This window comes from Excalfactoria chinensis, chromosome 3 (assembly GCF_039878825.1).
Source record: "Excalfactoria chinensis isolate bCotChi1 chromosome 3, bCotChi1.hap2, whole genome shotgun sequence".
In the NCBI taxonomy this organism is placed as follows: Eukaryota; Metazoa; Chordata; class Aves; order Galliformes; family Phasianidae; genus Excalfactoria; species Excalfactoria chinensis.
In genome coordinates this window covers 30,040,941-30,061,199 of record NC_092827.1, presented here as the reverse complement: position 1 = coordinate 30,061,199, position 20,259 = coordinate 30,040,941, and the positions used below count along the sequence as shown (strand labels likewise).

Here is a 20,259-nt window from a genome sequence, read left to right as displayed (position 1 = left end):
ATTCTAATATGCCAAAAGGCAGGATCTCTTTGAATATTCATCTGCTCTCCCTAAAATTATTATTTGTTAATATTTGCAATGCTCAACATGCATCACTGCAGTTAGGAAGCTGCAGTTAGGAAACTGCCTTTGAAGTTCTAAGTCCCTGCTAAGAAACCCAAAGTCAGATCAGAAGAGATTTAGGCACATATTTGCATTTTGGCTAGGTACCCAAGTTCAGCTCCAGTTTAGAAACTCCAGCTCCTTATTAGCGAGGTACCTTTATCCATAAAACTCACCAACACATACGTGCCAGTGAGCACCACCATCTCAACAGAAGGGAACAGCTGACTGCCTTTTACACAAACTACTGGGAAGGTGGAAATGCCATCTCAGCAGCCAGGTTCCTTAAATGCCCAGGCTACCAGATATGTCCAAATCGCATAAAGCAGAGGCGGCCTCGGAAGTTTTGCCTCACAGCACAATAGCTAGCATGTTCATCAGTGAAGTGAAACACGTGGGTTGCAGGCCTTCCCTTCCTCTGCCTGAGGGGTAGATGTTGGTCACTGCTCCCCGCTGGATGGCTCTGGAGTCCTTCCACGGCATGGCATTGCCCAGCACTCTTCATCCACATGGACATGTTTGCCTTCTGCCACATTGAACTGTGCTTGCAGAAATCAGAGACCTGTTAGACGAACATCCAAACACCATACAAACAAGCTACATTCCCTTTTAAGAATATTTTGGAGCACATTGCCAATCTTGCCTCCAAGTAACCTATACAAAACTACATAGGGAGTATTAATGCCAAGAATTCAACTCATTTCTGTAAACATACTTGCTATTTAGTTGTATTTTTAATTGTTTAACTACTATGTAAAATAAGGAAGAAACAACTTGAGATAAACAAAGCAGGTATTCAGTTTACTTGCACTTACCACGTAACAAGCACATCGTTATGAGGATACCAAGACAAGCCAGAGAGATTTTACAATATAGTTAAGAGTTGAGACAAACGGGCTGTTTAAATATTGACTTTCTCCTTGTGTTTCTTAAGGGTTCAAAACAGTGGCACCACTATTCCTCCTTAAATTCATAATCTCTTTCATTGCAAAAGCTGCCTGGATTTTAGCAATTCATCTGATTAGAGCTGGCGTCTTGGAATTACATCATTGTTTAGCTGCAATTTCACCTGCTAAGACAAGGAATTGAGGTGAAGAGTCAGATTTTTATCTTGGGTTTCATTGCAGCAACTCCCATGAAAATATATGGATAAGCTGTATAAAGATTCCTGTTCCAATACAGGTCTACAGTCCTATATCCCACAATCACACTACAGTGCCTCCTTCATTTTTTATATCTCTTAGCTTGCATGAGATCTCTGAATTACTTTATGTGGAACAAATGAGCAAAGAAAAGCTTAATGACAAAACAAGGTTTACAAACTAGGCAGGTGGGAACAAATAATCAAGATTGGAAGAAATACGTGAATTTAGCAGGAAGAATATACTTGTGTTAACTATTTGTATTTAGCTGAAATAGGATCTCCTAGCCATGAAATTATCAATGATAAAAATATGATAAAATAGCATTTTCTTTTATCCTTGCTGCTGAGAACCTGTGAAAACTGATGGAACAGTACAGACAACTGGAACAATAGAGCAGTTAGTTTTCAGCACTTGCTGTATCACCAGCAATATCACTTACACCTGTAAGGATTAACCTTTCATCCTTGTCGAGGTGCCCAGGAGTAAGACAGACTTCAGAGGTGGACCGTAATTCAAATTTACATCAATTGTTCAACTTGTAATTTGATACTAATTGCTGCTCCCAAAATTAGTCATTTATTTAGGATGGAACTATCAAGTACTTAAAGAAAGAGCAAAAACCCATAAGAGGGACTACAGCCTAGCAATCATTTGACCACTTACTTTCAGATTAAAACACATCCCTCTATGCACTCTCTACTGCTCAAAATGTAATATTCTCTTCCTTCCCTTCTCCTTGATCAGCAGAACAAATAGATAATGCCTTTCAAAGGCCAGGGAAGGAAAAAGGAGCCTGAGCACTGAGCTACTGAGATAGATGCATCCCTCATTCCTTGGAAAAATATTTTAAGAGCAGAGTTACGCAAGAGAACAGCCTCTTTTTCTTCTCATGTTTTAGAAGGACTCAATTTTATCCATTGGCACACCAGGCAAACCAGAGCCCTCAGAACTTATGCATTAATCCTTTTAGACTTTGGATTACAACTATGCTTACAGAGAAGCTGCTCAGGAAGAACAATGCTATGCTAATCCATAAACATGCAAGGTATCTTTCTGTAGTTAGGTATTTCTTAGTGTTACCTGCTGACTAAAGGCTTTTATTGGATCACAGCATTAGATTTAGAAGAAACTGTAACTATTCAAATTCATTGTTTGGAAAATTACAAAAAGGAACTTCACGAAGTACTCTTATTTATCTGTTCACTCCTCATGTAGTTACAGCACAGCAGTAATAGCTGACATAGCATTACGCTACACAAATGTATCCAAGAATGGTGATTGCAAACAGACATGCCATAATCTGGTCTAGAAAACCATTTTCTCCCCCTGCTTTATATACACACAATATCCTGCAACTGTGGACCTGAGTGTAGGCAACAGTAGTGCAGGATGGGCATTTTATAATCTTGAGGAAGCTCCAAGCAACAACCTCTGTTAACATACAGAACATGCTTTTTGCCTTTTAAAAACTACTCATGCATAGCCAACTCTGTAATTCACACACTGAGATCCCAAAAGAACCTGAAAAGGGGAGCAGATGGTTGTTAAAAAGAAAACAACACACCCACCACAATAGGAATGCACTGAGGGGCAGTAAAGGACAACTGTCAATGTAGGCAGATATTGTAATCTAGCACTGAGGCAGGCAAGGAAGAAAAATAGGGAATATAAGTTTATCAAACTTTAAATAAAAAGCATGACTAACAACCTACTTCATCTCATCAGCCCAAGTCCTCTTTCCACAGTCTTTCATGCTGTGGTTTCTTTAGCACTGACTACATGAGAGAAAGGATTGCAAAAGCACGTACTCAGGAAAAAAATAACATGGCACACCTCCACTGCATAGTCAATATTAAGCAGCAGATAAGCAAAGCAGTGGAGGTTTTAACAGTTGTAACAGCTTATGTTAACAGTTATACAGAAATTTTTCCAAGTGTAATTCAGAGAAGTAGCTAAGAGACATTTCAATTGCTCTTCACACAGAAGGAATATTCCACGGAGCAAAAAAGTTTTCTTCTTGAGCACATTTTCCCCTCTCTTGATAAAGCCAGAGAGAATATTTCAGTTCACACGCTCTAAGTAGTTTCCCAAACTACCTACAATATGAAAGGTAGAGAATGTTATCTTATTTTTTGTTGGTAGCTTCAATCTTTGCAACAAGTTTTCAAGTAAGAGACAAGCAGGGTACATATACACTCATTGTGCTTTAGTACAGGAGTATGAATGTTTGTAATAAACTAAATCAGAAGTAACAGGATCACTGGAGGAAACAAGCCAATAATCCAGAGAACACCTACTAAGTTAAAAGAGGGCAGATGTTGAACAGCCACAGGAACACCACACTCCAAAATAATGTGGTCTTCTATGAGCACTCAATGCTGTCACAGCAGGATAGCCTTATCTGGCATAGGAATACAATGATGGCTTTAAAACAGGCTTGAAGCAGAGGTCTGAAAATAACATGAAACCCATTCTTCAAGAGATTTCCTTTTTATTACTAAATCATTTGAATGACTGTTTTGCTGCCAATCATGCTTTTGTTCCTCTAAATCTTGAGTCATGCAAGCAAAAGCAACTGGAAGGTATCAGTGAAACCTAATGCTCCTAAATAAGAATGCAAACAAATTCTGTGAGCCCAGGTAATCTGGAGAAAAATGCTCAGCATGGGAGTTGGTAAATATTTACATGTATGTTTACGGTGAAAGACAATTCTTCCTCAAGTGGAACCTTTTTACAGCATTTTATCAACACATTTTGTCCCTCGCAAGTTATCCAGAATTAAGTACAGAATACAAAAGCTGAAAGATATTCAAATATTTAATACTCATCTGAAGGGAAGTAAACACAAACTCTGTAATTTAACACATAGAAATCATCAAGGAGAGCTTCTCTAGTACTGCCTTTCCATTTTTTTCCATTATTCTTTCCACTGTTCAAAGGGCATGACACTCTTAACTCATGAAAATTAACAAGGAAAGAGCCCTCACTTCAGCAATGAACCTAGGATCTTTATATGCATAACTTACAAAGGAGAAGGCAAAAGCCACAAACTTAAAAATACCTGCTCAAATAAGAGATTCTATAAACTGACAAACTTCATGCTTTCAAAGGACAACATAGCAGGTGTCTTTAAGGCAATATTTCCCTCCAGTCTGAAACCTTTAAATATTTAAATGCCTTTCAGTTAAGTAACTTAAAAATTCACTCTTGCACCAGAAATATACCTAAGTGACAACAAAATCTGATCAATCCACTAATAGTCATGTATAAAACCAGTCTAGCAACATTCAGTACACTTATTTACACTGCTTAGTATTAGTGCTCTTAAAAATCCGTATTAAGTGGTTTCTGAGCATCATTAATCTTGACAGTTCTTCTATTCTGAAGTCATAAGGCATACTGGATTTGCAAAGCAGCTGCATATTTATTTTTTTTTAATGTAACATAAGCCATTTTATTCTCATTACACTTCAAGAGTGATGCTTCCACTATGCCATTTATCAGTCAGCAAAAGAACAGCTCAAGAACCATATGACATTTACATGTATCTACCAGAATAGTAACTGATTGCTTACAGCAGCAGAGTGCATTTCTTCCTTAGTTTTGGACAAGCCTGGACACAAGAGATATTTCTCTAACTTTGTGGCAAAGAACAGAACAGAGCAATACTGTGTTCACATTGTAGAACATTTTAAGAGAATGGCATGTTTTACATAGCCACCAGTTGGTGTTTTAGAAAGCTTTTTCTTCCTTAATTTAGTTTCAGAGTGATAAAGGAGCTTGAAAAGTCTGTACAGCTTTGATAGAAAACAAAGACCATAGTCACAAACAATCTATTTTCCTTGTTCAATCCGAGCGGCAGGTCAAGATTTACTGTACAAAGGTATGTATTTTTTACATTTAGTTTTTAAAATGCAAACTTTATGCTGAGTGTCCTTTTAAAAGCGAGCAGCGCTAAATACTCTTTTGAACAGACCAGTTATGTTGCATCCTGAACAGCAGTACATCACTTTGCTGGCCATGATTTTTGACTCCCAGATTTGGCAAATGCCGATACATCGAGACTTTTGCCACTGTTGCATTGTTCATATAAAGTCTGAAAATGAAGAAAAAACACAGGTATTCAGGTAAACACAGCTGGTTTCACATATAGATTAAATCTTAATCTTTAATCTTAAGAAATGTTACCACTTGAAATAACTTCTCATTTAAAATATTTTTATTTCTAACCGCACTAAGATTTGTCTCAGAAATCAACAAATGAAGATGCATTTAAGACAGACAGCTTAGTCACAGAAGCTGCAACAACAAAGTACCTGCAAGAAAACACATACCGACTTAACAGTGAAAGAAAGTAGTGCTCTGCAAGTTTGAAGAGAGCTAATTACCAAGACTTAAAACCACGTTTACTCCCTTAATTGTCTCTGATGTGGAAACACCAGCATAGAGACAGATACTTATATAAAGTTTGCTCACACTGAGTGAATAAAGAGGCAAACTTCATATAAGGAAATCAGAAAAAACATTGGCCACAAACATAGCCACATCACAATATTATTAAAAGGATAATCTCTTCTTCACACAAAAGTTTCAGGTCACCATTCGGAACCATGAATGAAAGAACCATCTATAGTGATAAATGATCCAACTTCTATAAGGAATATGGGATATATTTTTGTATTTAATTACTTTAGGGTCAGTTACGGCTGTTACAGAGAAGTCTGACAGAAAACAACAGAATCACTGTCCACCAAAAAATATCCCCATGTTACCAGAAGTAGAAATACCCACAGACGGGAATAAAAACTCCTCATGATGCCTGTCTTCTTCCAGAAAGAGATCATGAAATTTGGGGTTTAGTTTGTCAATTTCTTTAACATCCTAACAACAAGTTAGCTAAGACAAGTAGAAGACCACAGGCAGTTTCTACCTTCCAGTCAGCTTAAAAGAAAATAGCCCAGTAAGGACTGTTTTGGAGGAGACACAAAGGCCAGTCATGATGGTGGGCAATGGAAATGAAGTCATACAACACAGACATACCGGGAGCTGAACGAAAAGAAACAGGGAAAGAATAAACCAAGAAAACCACCTTTTGAGTCTTCCAATTCAGGAGTGGAGAGCACACACCCACAAACAAAAGCATGACAATAAGCTAAGTTTTTGCAGCAGAGGTTAAAGCTCCAATATATGCATCCCTTCATCTTTCACTACCAAACATTTTACTTTATTGCGTTAAACATGTGCTAACATAGACCTAGGGAAAGCCAGTTTACTTACCCTAGCAGCTCTAGAAATAGAGTTGGGAGAATTCAAGCCAACAAGTTGGCCAAGGATACGCTTTACTTCTTCTGTTGCTCCTTTTGCATTTGCAACACCTAATAGTTAATTTAAAATTGTTAGAGCTGTATACAATTGTGTATTATTACCAACACGTCTGTCAGACACAGACAAAGGAACAGTTCTGAAATCAATAGTTTAAAAATTAATGGTAACTTGAAGTGAAGTCTTACATATAACATACGTGGGTACCAAACAAAACCTACTGCAATACCAACAAATGTATACATATAAAAAAGCCTTTTGATTTCTTAAACAGAATTTTAAGTGCTATTTAACAAATATATTTTAGAAATGGACATACCTGTTTGACACTGGGTTTGAATTTGAACATAGGGATGTACCAGCAACTCTGAAACTGATATTCTTTGTTTAGGATTTCTTACTAAACAGCGCTGCAAATGGAAAAAATAAATAATAATAATTTACCTTCTAACCAAGAGAATTAGTCTTAATTCCTAAGAATTAAGATTGAAACTGGGGATATTTCAAGACCTAGAAAATTATTGTCCAAGCTTCTTACTGTCAAGTCACTAACTTGAAATGACTAGCAACCGTAAATATTCCAAGAGATGACCCCAATTACTCTGTGAAGATAATTGCTAATTAAGATAAAGCTGGATATCCTGTTTTACTCTAGAAACAACACTGGAAGAAGTTGTCAGCTTACATCTCCTTATTTTGAAAAGCTCAAAATGTTATCAGAATTTGAAAGCAGGGGATAAGCACTTCTGGACTTCACTTTGTTCCCTCCTGAGCAACACAATTAGGGCTCTTACATAAAACAAATAAATGAAATTTCAAATGCAGGCAAATATGGAAGATATGAGAAGGGGGTGAAGGGTATGAAAAACCCTTAATTTACTTTGGGTGGCTCAAAGGACCTAAATAAGTAAATGCTTACAGCAGTCTGGCTTGTTGCTGAGCTGAACATGGACTTCTACTACAGAAACCATGATCTAGCTATTTTCAGTCTTTCAAAATAAGGCCTGTTACTATTAGCAGCAATTAACATGATTTGTGAAACAAGCTCCTCAAGCACAATTCATTTATTCAATTTAAGAAATAATAAAAGTTGCCATCATTTGAATCAGAATTATTCTTCAGGAACAATTACCTTTAGCACATCTTGAAGATCCTTCTCAGCAATATCTGGAAATTCTATTTCATAATGAGGATCAACAATAGCATACAGTTTTTGACGTGTATTTGTTATATGTTGAAATGGAGTCCTTCCATATGTCATACAATATAAAATGCATCCCAATGACCACACATCACTTTTTGGACTTATCTAACAAGTAGGAAAAAAAAAAAAAAAAAGATTTTCTCATTTAAGGAGTGGTAACTGTACAGTTCACTTAATAGTTTAGTTCTCTTACACGGGATGACATGATTGACAGACAGTGCACTGTTACCTATTAATACTGTAGCATAATGCAACTTTCAGTAATTTTCAATAAGACAGGTTGCTGTGGTGCTTTTTGTTCGTTTGTTTTGTTTTATTTTAAGTTAGCTTTGAAAAAAGTGAACTTTAATAACTCAAAAGCCTTTAAATTGGATGCTAATTTTGGATTCATTCATAAATCCAAATAAAATATACTGAACTAATTCAGCTCAGAAACCATTAAGGCATCACAGGTATGGCTTGTGCCCAAAGTCAGAAACTACGGTCCAGTTCTTCTAGGCTTTAAGGATTCAAGATCCAAATTCCAACTGGTACTTTTGGGCTATTCTTTAAAGGAGGACTTCCCACTCCTCTTACTGAAGTGCTTTAAAAAAAAAAAATAAAAAAGAAGATGAAGTTGGAGGGTAGGGGGAAGCGGTGGGATGTGGAAGATACAGATTGCATTGACTCAGCAGCATGATGATTTTCTCTAAAATGAGCTGAGAGCCAGAACAAGGCTACACTCCATTTACAAAATTTAAAGAATTTAAAATGTAGAAGTTTTAAAGGCAAGAGATGTAATCTTTTAATAAAGAAGGGCATTATCCTAACCTTTTAAGCAAACACGAAGAGTGTTCTACAGCATAATTTTTTTCTTACTTCTATTAGAAGATTTCTAAGCCAGTTCTATTTATGTGGACTGCTAAAATATAGCTTTAGAAATGCTAGCAATAGAGTGAAGAGCTCTATCAATTTTTGGAATAGACAAAACAGATGGCTATGAGCAGCACAAGAGGCAGTCAAGAAAATGACTAGGGAATGATTTTTTCAGTTGAGTTTTTGGAAGACCCTGATTATAAACATTCAGATGAAATGCTGAAATGTTAAACTGTGGTACGTGTGCCCTTTCTGGAACACAGTGCTCATGTTAACCTTCTGACACAGCAGGATATGGAGCAGTTGAGGTTTGTGGTTTACAGCAGCAAAAAGAGAGACAAGTAACTCTCCATCTCAGAAGATTTTAGGGCAGAAAGCAGGAGATAGAAAGAAGCCTCACAAAATTTTATCAGGTTTCTTTCCTAGTTAAGTACAAATTAGGAGGAAAAAAGTCTCGTTACCTTAGATTGCAATTTCCCATTTTCTCCACAGGAAGAAGACATATCTTGTATTGCTTCAGGTGGCATATAATTCATTGTGCCAACCTAGTAAAAACATTCAATGAGGCACGTTACTTAGTAAGTTGTTTGATTTTTGCCTCAAAGTACAGACAAGCATATAGGATATTTTCTGCTGAAGGCCACCATCACTTTGCTTAAGGAATATATCTACGTATGTAACATGCTTAGTTGAAGTCAGTACAGTACTCATTCAAGTTGTGAGATTAACATAATCAACAAGTACTGCAACATTTTATTAAAAGCGGTACATCAATTTTCCAGAATTGTCACCTGTGAATCTTTAACGATGCTCGTCACATCTGGCTGCATTTGGTTTGCAATGCCAAAGTCAATCAGTTTTAACATTCCATCAACTATCAGGAAGTTCGCTGGTTTCAGATCACTGTGAACAATGCCTGTAAAACAGTTTCAAATCAATCCAAGTTGTTACTCAAGTATGTTCATTGCTCAGTTAGCTAACCACTGTACAGACAGAACACACAAATCATTTTGTAGATTTCCTTTGAAGTGTTTCTTTTTTTCTCCTAATCAGCAGTAAGACTGGCATAATAAGTTCATAGTTTGAAGTACTAAAATCTGCAGTAACCCTGAAATAACTCCATGAGTCTCAAGTTAAATAGTTTCTCTCAGTAGAGGATAGGCCCTCTAGGGGACATAGAGCTATGCTGTATGTGCATAGCCATTCACTTAAAACAGTCAGGATTTAGCTTCAGATTCCCAAGTTTTCTTTTTGCTATGGCACAGACAGTAGCTTTTTTAGTATAAATCATATAATCAACTAATTATTCTTTATTTTTTCAATATTCACCATGTTACACAGAAATAGAATACATGCCTTTCAGTTACATGGGTAAGGATGAACGAAGGCCTAATGAATAACGAGGAGTGAAAAAGGTAAATTAAGTAGAAAAGGCAGATCTGTGCAGAAACAAAGCAGTCAAAATTTCTTTGGAGAGAATAAGTGGTTTTAATGAGAATTTTATGGAGATCAAGAAGTTCCAGGAGCCTACAGCATAGTCCATTACAGAAATCATTCTCTAGCTGTCAAAAGGAAATAGAAAATGCTATGAAACAGTGATAGTTGTTGATTCCTTTCCTCTGAGTCAAAAGCCAGTCTACCTCAATATCAAGACATGATCACTTTTGTTTCATCGTCAAAAACCAGTAAATACCACCTTCAAGGATCACTAGGCTTACACCAAAACTGAAAGCAGCATCACCTCTAAAATTCAAAACACCATACCTGTCTTACAACCTATACAAACACCCAGAATTATTTAAAAGTACCGTGTTCATGGATTGTGTGAACAGCTTCCAACATATTTTTCCAATAGCTCTTCCGTTCTAATGGATCAATATTCTTTTTCTTTTTCAGCCAGCTATTGAGATCAATGTTTCCACACTCCATTACCATGTAGATATGCTGATCAGTAATTTCACTAAAACAAAATAAATGTTAAAAGTCAAGGCAGCTTTATTGAATCAATAGTGCATGATACGAATAGTAAGTTTACTCACTAGCTATAAAGACGGATTATCTTATCACTATGCTCTTGTAGTTTACTCAAATGAGCAATTTCATTCTTATAGCTTTCAACAGTCTGCTGATCAGCTTCTTCTAGATTCACATACTTGACCGCATACAGCTGCTTCTTTTCATTCAGTACTTGAAACACCTGAAAAAACAGTTAAGTCCATTCCAACTTAAGTCCAATTTATTTCATGGTCCTCCATTTCACTACAGACAGAGTTTAAAAAGATAAATGTACCTTTTAAAAAGGAAAAAGCACATCAAATTTATAAAAGTTCCCACCTGTTTGCTGAAATAAAGGTTTTATCAAAATTCATCAGTTATAACAAACAGGCTGGAGAAAAGGAAGAGGGTATCTCTATGTCTATAACTACCCGAAGGGAGGATGCTGATAGAGTGGAATCAGGCTCTTTTCAGTGGCACCCATAGACAAGAATAGAGGCAACAGGCACAAACTGAAACACAGGAGGTTCTCTCTCTACATCAGGAAGCAATTATTTACCATAAGTGACAGAGATCTGGCACAGGTTGCCCAGGAAGGTTGTGCAGTCTGCTCTTTTGAGATTTTCAAAAGACACCTGGACACAGTCCAAGGCACCCTGCATGAGTAGGGGTTGGACCAGATGACATCCAGAGATCCCTAACAATCTCAGCTGTTCTATGATTTAGGACAATTCTGCAATACTAGGAACTTTAAGACTCTTAATCTTAAAGATTATCTTCAGGAATGTAGAACAGTCTAACTTAAGGTCTATGGAGAAAGCAAAGCAAGAAAGTGGGCTGCCACCATCATGGCATCTAAGAGAAGATAGTTGAGCAATCACTTTCTTATTTCTGTAGCTTCTGTTCTGTTCAGCATTCTCATTTACTGTTTTCCTTATTTCAACACAATGCTTTATTCACCCACTGTTTTGACTTTCTCTCTCCACTGATACCAACAGTTGTTTAACATTCTGAAATGACAGTGCCACGAAATATAACTTGGGAAACTCAGAGCTCTGAAAAATAACACTGTAACAAATCTCATCTGTGCTCTATGCTTCTTTGCATCCATGAGAGATAAAGTGTAAGCCTGTGGCCTTAAAATTTTGTTTTAGGTTCTTTGTGTCAGTCAAACACTTCCTATTTGATAGTACTAGCTCAAGAAGTATTAGATAACTACACTATATATGTTTATATTAAATACCACTGTGCAAATGAGTGACTACATATAAAAGGCTAACGCAGCATCTTACCTTGCTTGAGCCTCCACTACCTATTTGCTTTAATATTGTATAAACTCTTCCTTTAATAGCAATGCTTTCATTTGAAGGTATAGAAGCTGAAACCTGTGTACATGCAGAAAAATAAAAGAGACTATTGGTACACGTGCATCAGAACTTGGTGGAACTCTATTTTTACTATGATTATTTAAGTTGTCTTGATCTTCCCAAACAAGGACAAGTATAAAAAAGAAACCTCAAATGTTTGTCTGCTAAAAGCAAAAAATCCCCACAGCATAACTTGTATAACAATCATCACAAGTTTACTAAGCAGCATGATTTCATAAGCTTGTCCATCGACATACTGAACAAAGGCCTTGAAAAAGCCATACAAAACTTTGTAGAGACTGCAGAATAGAGGTCATATCACTTGCTGTACTCCTAAAAAGAAATGCAATTACCTATGCCCAGTTGAGTAATTCCATCAAAATTTACTACTTACGCAACTGTGATGGGCTTACATATTCCATTTTGTTTCACTTCTTTTATTTCAAATCACTCAATCTAACCAGGATTACTATGTGTGTGTGCAGAAATGCACACAGTGAAAACACATGCAATATCAGTTCTCCACAGCAACTTACAGGAAAGTAGAGCCTAAACTCTGCCTTAAAGTCTCACACAATTCAAATTAGTGAATAGATCTAATAAAGAATAAAATAGTTATTTGCAGAATAAACAAAAGAATCTGCCCTTCCCTTACTTACCCACAAATGAGAGTAACAACTTTAAATTGAAAATATATGTAATACACACCTCTCCTCTAAAAAAGTCCCCAATGGAAACATGCTAGAAGTGGTAGAAGACAGCTTAAAGTTGTTACCTGCAAGCCCATTTGAGTTTGAAATGTAGTTGCTGGAGTATGTGGTAGAAAATATGGGAGCTGACTGTAGGGAGTAGAAATTTGATATCCTGGTGAAAAGTTGTTCCTTACAATTGGTGTTCTGAAACTAAAGGAAATCATTGTTAAGAATGTCTGTATTTAAGTGTTTTTGTTTTTTTCTTTTTTAAATGAAGTTTTCTAAGATAAAAATCTTCATTCCTTCTTGAAATTTAAACCCCATCAGCAAACGTCCAAACCTCTGCTATATTCAACAGTTAGCACTAAGAATCTTCCACTTTGACTTAGAAGTCCATAGATCTACAGAAGAACTAAAACACAGAAAACATTCCCTTAAAACAGTAGCAAACTAACCTCCCTTCTTCAGATACCAGTTGGCACTCTTGCTAAGTTGGAAAGTGAAAGCACCATAAAAATACGATGGCAGCCCATAAGACAAGGCAAGCTACAGTTATTCCTAAGCTTACTATTCTTTGTTCAAAACACTTAAGGATGAAATGATTTTTTTTTTCATTGAAAGTGAACATAATGCAACAAAGCTTCAAGACAAACACGAGAATTCTTGAGAATGTCACCTATACTGCATATGAGCAGAAAGTAGAACATATATTTAAGTAAACTAAATATTGCAATAAATCTTTGATACCTTCTGATCTGCCCCCTTCATATGTCTAAAACGTATTTAGTTATATTAACAAATACATTTTTCCCCTCTGTTGTTTCATTCATTAATGGCACAGGATGAATTGTGACTTATAAGTATTTAAAGAAAAACTTGAACATTACACAGATGGCACCAGGCTGCTTCAACCTTGCATTGAATGAAAAGCTATTAGTCTGTCAAACTCTAAACAGGTTCTTGCAATATTGATTTAGCATTTCAGAAGTGTTATTCATTCCATTTTTTATATATATATATATATATTATTTTTTTTTTAATTTTTGATATAATCTGGACTAAAACACCACTAGTAATAATCTGTGAGGGTTTACTCTGTAAATATCAGAACTGGAAAACAATTTTACACACTTGGTACTTATTTTGTTGAGAGTAAAGTGACAAATTTGACTTTTCAATCCTTCAATATAGTTGCCAAAGCACAGCTCTCATTGATCACATAAATTACTCAACAATTACCCATTATCTGGTACCTTCACTATGTATCGTGTAAAACAAACCTGATTTTCACAAGCTTCCAAGTTGTCAAAAAGTGGAAGAAGCGAGCACAATTTCCTGGCAAACCATTTTATTTATTTATTTATTTATTTATTTTAAATTAACCTTTACTATGAGATGACATGCTTCACTCACTACAAACATTCCAACTCCACGTAAAGTGTTGGAAGCAGTCAGGAATCTTTTTTGCCATCTGAACAGAAGAACTTAAAATCCTCGTTAAAAAAAAAATTCACTGAAATGGTTCCAGAGACCAAGTGCTGCCTGTGACCATGAAATCAAATGAAGTAGCTTACCACTCCATATAATCTGTACATGTAGAGCTTGGTGTTCCACAAACATACAGTAGATCATTTTTCTTTGAAACAGCATCTGGTGGTGACAATCTTCTTGAAATGGGATGACCAGACTGCTCAAGACTTGACCGCTTTCCCTACAGAAATTGAATGTATTATTTCACACAAGAAGCAACCATTAAAGAAATCATTTTTCACAATATGTGAAAGTAGCTTCAGGTAGAAAACCATCACATATTCCCGTTACCTCACCTCTCTATAGCAGTTTTGCTGCATCACTTCTTGACTTGGCCATTTCTTTCTGGAGTTAGCACTGTTCAGTTTTATCTGATCAAATTGCTTTCTGTAGCTTTCAGAAGAACTGGACTGTTGCTGTTGACATTCCAGGCTCCTTGGTTCTGGTATCTTCAGCTCTTGACACTGGAATTTATTTTCTGAATAAATCAGAAAATTAAAAATACTTAATATTCAGTACTTGAAACAGTTTCTGGTAATTTACCTCAATTTCTAGATACATTTTCCTTCATTTTCTACATCAGAATAAATGAGAATCATTGATTTACTGGAATCTGACATCTTTTACAGAAACTGTTATTTACAAGGCATTAGTGTAATCTTCAGGGTTAATATTCGGCTCACTGCAGTAACATGGCAGCTTTCTTAAAAAAGTTATAGTATTACTACAGAATAACACAAACATCCTGCTGTAAGTAGGCTGTAAATAGCATAGGTTAGGAGTGGTCCTCCAACTGCTTGTACAGTCTTAGATTCATGTAACTAGGAAGTATGTACTAAGCAGAAGTTGGATGCAATTTTAAAAGACAAAAAAAACAAAACAAAAAACAAACAAACAAAAAACCACAGTATTTTCTTTAGAAGCTTACATAAAACACAACGGGCAAAGCATGACCTGAAACCCAAACTGTTCATATGCAAACTAATGGGTAAGGCTTTGTGTTGTGTTCTTTTAAGTTGGAAGGAAGGGGTTGAAGTTGAAAACTTGTTCAAATTAAGTTTCCCATTTTCTTACTCCAGGTAAGGTATACACATAATCCTAAATCCAACCACTGTAGTATTACTAGACATTTTCACTTACTTTCTTCAAAGTCATTATTAGCATCCTTCCAAGCTTTACCATCCTAAAATAATTTATGTAAGTCTGAGTTTTTTTCTGAACTGTTATAAGCACTATAAGAGGCTTTTTCTCATGCTTCTTACTCTATGTTGTGAGGCAAATCAGACAAAGGTCAGATTCCATGCATTAGGTAGATATTTCATTAGCACGTTCATTTTCGGCACTTCCACAGATACCACTCAAAACTCATATTTTAATTAGTTGCTCTTAAACTCCAAGCAGATCATTTTCTCCACTTTTGAAGAATGTTTTCTTCAGCAGTCCACGTTTAAAACACAGAACAGCAATTTTTCAATACTTATTTCATTCCAACATACTAGAACACCACATTAATAAAGTTACCTTCTCTTTTCATCACAAGACTTGTATCTGCTTTGTTCTTTAGAGTGACAGTTGAATGGGTAGCAGTTTCTGAGCTGTTCTCTTCCAACAGCTGCACGGAATTTTTTTCTTGTAATAACTAAGAAAACAAAAAGCATGTTGAAAAGTAAAATGGTTCCCAAGTATAGTGCCCAAAAGACGTTTCCATCTGATAAGAAATGAACAGCATACCATAGAACAAATAATTTAACAAAAGTGCAGGATACACAGAAATATTACCGATCCTGCTTTTAAATCCATTAACACACTCAATTACCATCATATAATTTCTTTAACAAAGACCTAAATGTTTTCCTTCTGGAAGGACAAGACACAGCTCAAAATTATACTCCATCAAAAGCCATGATCCTTCCTTAAATCATTTATCAGACTTAATGAATTAACATAATGGAAATACAATACTTCCAAAGACAAAAAATCCTGACTGCATCTTGACTACAGGACTCTCAGTTGTAATCTCATTTCCTATTTATAAATTATATGAAGGATTTTTAAATCCTCCTCACCCTGTGCTATTTCTCCCAACGGATTTACAGAGAGCTTTTTCTTAACACCTGATCACACATAATGCTTTTAAATTCTGAAAGCTGCCATGAATGTTTCTGTTCACAACTGATTGCTTAACAGAGCAATTCTATTTTATTACTTAATCAGACTTGAAGTGTTATTATTTTTCTAACAACATCAGACATCCATCTAGGGTTCATTCTGTCCATCTGAAAAATGTTTATATTACCTTTGAGTCTGCCAGGTCACATGAATCATTCTCACTAAATTTTGGTTCAGAGAGTGGAAAAGGTGGAATCGAGGCTGTACATTTGGAGCTAGATATTTGCCTATTGAAATAACATTGTTAATTGTATAACGTGCAAACATATAACAATTCATAATACAGATACAGTTGTGAGAAAATCAAAAACCATAGGAAAAAAGGGTCCACTGATTGCCTAGTGAGAACCAGTACAGAAGTCTTTAACAGCGCCACCATAATCTCATGAAGTGACAGATGACTAATTGGTTGTCTTCTACTGCAAACAGTAATAAAGTACAGCTAGTAAACAATAGGCTTCAAAGTAAGTTTCAAGCTCAGGGACAGACATAACAATGTGGTGTTTAAGTTGGCAGGTCCTTCTGCTGCTAAGCAGTTACATTAAAATGAGCATATTCACTTTCATAATAGAACAACGAACATATGCATCAGTAGATCTCCATTGTTATGAAAAATTATAGCAGTACAGCTAAAAGAGAGGATTTAAAATTATTTTGAAAAATAATACAATTTTTGGAATTAGAATATAAAAATCTCAAGTTACTTTCAACAGAAATTATTTTTTAGTCTCTGCCTCACTACTGAGGCTATTGATTTGCTAGAACAAGGAACTGATCCATGTTGCTATACAGTCTCAGTATTAAGTTAAAAAGATGTTTAATATCTAATCACAATTATGATTATTTGACAATCTTAAATTTTTAACATTAACACCTCATATTCCCACTGTCTTATAAGAAAAACAAATCCCTACTGAAAAGGAGAATGAAAATCTGCTGCACTGCAGCAAAACCAAGCAACTATACCTTTTCATAACGCTAGCTGTATGAGGGACATCCATCTTCTGCACCACATCATCAAAATCATTTACTAGTTTAACAGGAACCCTCCCAAAAGGGCAGGCCTAAAAGTAAATCACATGTTATCAAATGCATAAAGTTTTAAAATTTTAATATTTTGAAAGAAAATAATTCATTTTATACCTGGTTAGATTTGTTTAGCGGTCTTAATGGATTGTGGAAGTTAACAACAGCATCAAGTTCTTGTGATTTCTCATCCCTGAAGGCAAAAAGCAAAACAAAACACCAAAAAACAAACAGTAGCAAATGGTTTTCTTTCATAAATGGTTTAAGAAATTAAATAAGAAACCAAGCCATTACCCAAGAAGTTTAGCAACAGCAGAAGAATTTTCAGTAGAATCGTTCCTTTTTATATTTCTCTGATTTCCAACTACACTCTGAAGTCCAGACTCTTGTATACCTGATGCTGTAGGTAAATTAGTTAGAATTATTCAGATGGTACAACAGGTTTCATTTCTAAAGAAAAGCATTTATAACCATTTAGAAAGAAATACATACACTTGCAGTAATCTAACATCAATACATATTAATAACATTATTTCTTATAAATCTAGGCATATATTTTATACAATTTTCAAATATTTACAGGCAGAGAGATATCTAGGACAGGCACAAAGTGACATGCAACATCTAAAATATATTAGCTGCTTGATTTCTGCAAAGCTATAATTATAAACTTCTTTAAAACAAAGTGAGATTCAACAAATCTGAAGACTATCCAAGCAATTTAACTTTTCACTTAGAATCCTCAATCACTGGGTTGAAAGGTTTAAGTAGCATGACAAGGATTGAGGAAAAAACAGCAGCTTTCAGATCAAGTCCATTTTCTAGATCTCCACTCTGAAAATAAGCCAGAACAGCATTACGCGAAGAATGAGTCTGATGCTTGTCCTATACAGACTCATCTAGAAATACAGAACTGCTCACATTTGGTCTCTTTTTATACCCTCATCTAGACATCCACAATAAATCCTAAATTGAGCATCAAAACCCAGCTTCTCCCAGAGATACTACCTCAAAGGTACAACAGAATAGACAGATGAATAAATTCCCCACTACTACTAAACTGAATTAGACAAAGTAATTAGCTGGGTGTAAGTTAACTACCTGATTTTGCTCAGGGCAAAGTTGAGAGTGCTCTTACAAGCTGTGTTCTACAACTGCAACTTCAAAAAGATAAGGAAGCCAAAAGCAACAGCTTCAATAGCCCCATCTCAACTCAACAGAGAATCTCACCCCAATCTCACCTATTACGGAAGACTTAGCAAACATTATCTGAAGTTGTATGTTAACCTTTGAACAAGAAGGTAAAGCCAACTTCTACTGAACACTGCACTGAACACTGCTATCATTCAAACTATTTCAGAGTAAAGCTGAAAAATAGAAGGGGAGGTAACTCCTCAGAGATTAACAAATTATCACGAGAAACCAGAACACACAATCATAGAATCACAAGGTTGGAAAGGACTTACAAGATCATCCAGTCCAGCCATCCTCCCATTACCGTTGTTACCACAAGCCACTAAACCATATCTCATAGCTCCTCATCCAGACACCTCATGAACACTGCCAGGGACGGTGACTCCACCACCTCCCTGGGCAGGACATTCCAGTGCCTGACCACTCTTTGAGAGAAAAAGCCTTTCCTTATGTCTAATCTAAACAACCTCTGGTACAACTTGAGGCCAGTCCTTGAGTCCTGTTTGTTGCCTGGGAGAAGAGGCCAAACCCTCCCCATCACAACCTCCTTTCAGAAAGTTGTAGAGTGCAACAAGGTCTCCCCTGAGCCTCCTCTTCTCCAGACTGAACAACCCCAGCTCCCTCATCCACCCTTCATAAGATCTGTGCTCCAGACCCCTCACCAGTTTTGTTGCCATTCTCTGGACACGTTCCAGGGCCTCAACATCTTTCTTGTGGCAAGGGGCCCAAAACTGAACACAATACTCGAGGTGCAGCCTCACCATTGCTGAGTACAGGGGAATGATTACCACCCTGCTCCTGCTGGACCCACTATTTAATACTATCTAATGCAGGCCAGGATGCTGTTGGCCCTCTTGGTCACCTGGGCACACTGTCAGCTCATGTTCAGCTGAGCATCAACCAACACCCCCAGGTCCCTTTCCTCTTCACAGTCATCCAGCCCCAAGCCTATAGTGCTGCATGGGGTTATTTTGGCCAAAGTGCAGGACCCAGCACTTGGCCTTGTTGAACCTCATCCGATTCACCTAAGCCCAGAGATATAGATTATCTAGATCCCTCTCTAAAGGGCCTCCCTACCCTCAGGCAGGTCAACATCAACAATACAAAGGTATCTATATCGCACCTCAGTAACTTTCTGTGCACATAGTGCATAACTGTGTTACAGTATAGAACTCTCCATTTAGGGAACACTAAAATATGAGCTGTTTTAAGAGCCTTAGGTAAATACTAAACCCAAATTCAGTTTATTATCCTGACGAGTCTTATTAAAAGGAAATTACCATCTGATTAGTCAGATAAACAGCTAAGCTGATTTACAACACAAGACCATTTAAAAAAAAGAAAGAAAAAATATGCAGTACAGAATATGCGGTGAACTATTATGGTGTATAGGAAATTGGCAATCACAGCCTGAACCTCTGATTAACCAGCTGTGGGAGCCCAGGTGAAGGTGATTCAGCTGTGCTCCCGGAAAGGGTGGAGCTTGACTCCACCTCTCCTAGACTTCATTTAAGGGCTGACCACCACAACAACAGCATCTCTTTTTTGGAGACTGCTCCTTTGTGGAGTTTGGGTGACCAGCCTCAGCATTTTCCATCTAGACTGAAGACCTCAGAATTGGTGAGTTTCTCCTATAGATAACCTTTGGCTATCTATTA

General features: G+C 36.5%; 1 protein-coding gene across 2 annotated transcripts in view; it reads right to left on the bottom strand.

The window, feature by feature from the left end:
- Positions 1 to 4,046: 4,046 nt before the first annotated feature.
- The window catches only part of TTK (TTK protein kinase), a 31,119-nt gene continuing 14,906 nt past the window's right edge, over positions 4,047 to 20,259 (bottom strand). For both annotated transcript variants that reach the window (XM_072332165.1, XM_072332167.1), the window contains 17 exons: positions 17,702 to 17,807; positions 17,525 to 17,600; positions 17,348 to 17,445; positions 16,509 to 16,608; positions 15,734 to 15,851; positions 14,509 to 14,690; positions 14,257 to 14,393; positions 12,766 to 12,892; positions 11,916 to 12,008; positions 10,668 to 10,825; positions 10,437 to 10,588; positions 9,420 to 9,544; positions 9,090 to 9,173; positions 7,702 to 7,878; positions 6,889 to 6,979; positions 6,525 to 6,622; positions 4,047 to 5,343 (listed from right to left, as the gene is read on the bottom strand). In XM_072332165.1, coding sequence (XP_072188266.1) covers positions 5,254 to 5,343; positions 6,525 to 6,622; positions 6,889 to 6,979; positions 7,702 to 7,878; positions 9,090 to 9,173; positions 9,420 to 9,544; positions 10,437 to 10,588; positions 10,668 to 10,825; positions 11,916 to 12,008; positions 12,766 to 12,892; positions 14,257 to 14,393; positions 14,509 to 14,690; positions 15,734 to 15,851; positions 16,509 to 16,608; positions 17,348 to 17,445; positions 17,525 to 17,600; positions 17,702 to 17,807 — 2,012 coding nt within the window. In that variant the 3' untranslated portion in view covers positions 4,047 to 5,253. The remainder of the gene's footprint in view (positions 5,344 to 6,524; positions 6,623 to 6,888; positions 6,980 to 7,701; positions 7,879 to 9,089; positions 9,174 to 9,419; positions 9,545 to 10,436; positions 10,589 to 10,667; positions 10,826 to 11,915; positions 12,009 to 12,765; positions 12,893 to 14,256; positions 14,394 to 14,508; positions 14,691 to 15,733; positions 15,852 to 16,508; positions 16,609 to 17,347; positions 17,446 to 17,524; positions 17,601 to 17,701; positions 17,808 to 20,259) is intronic.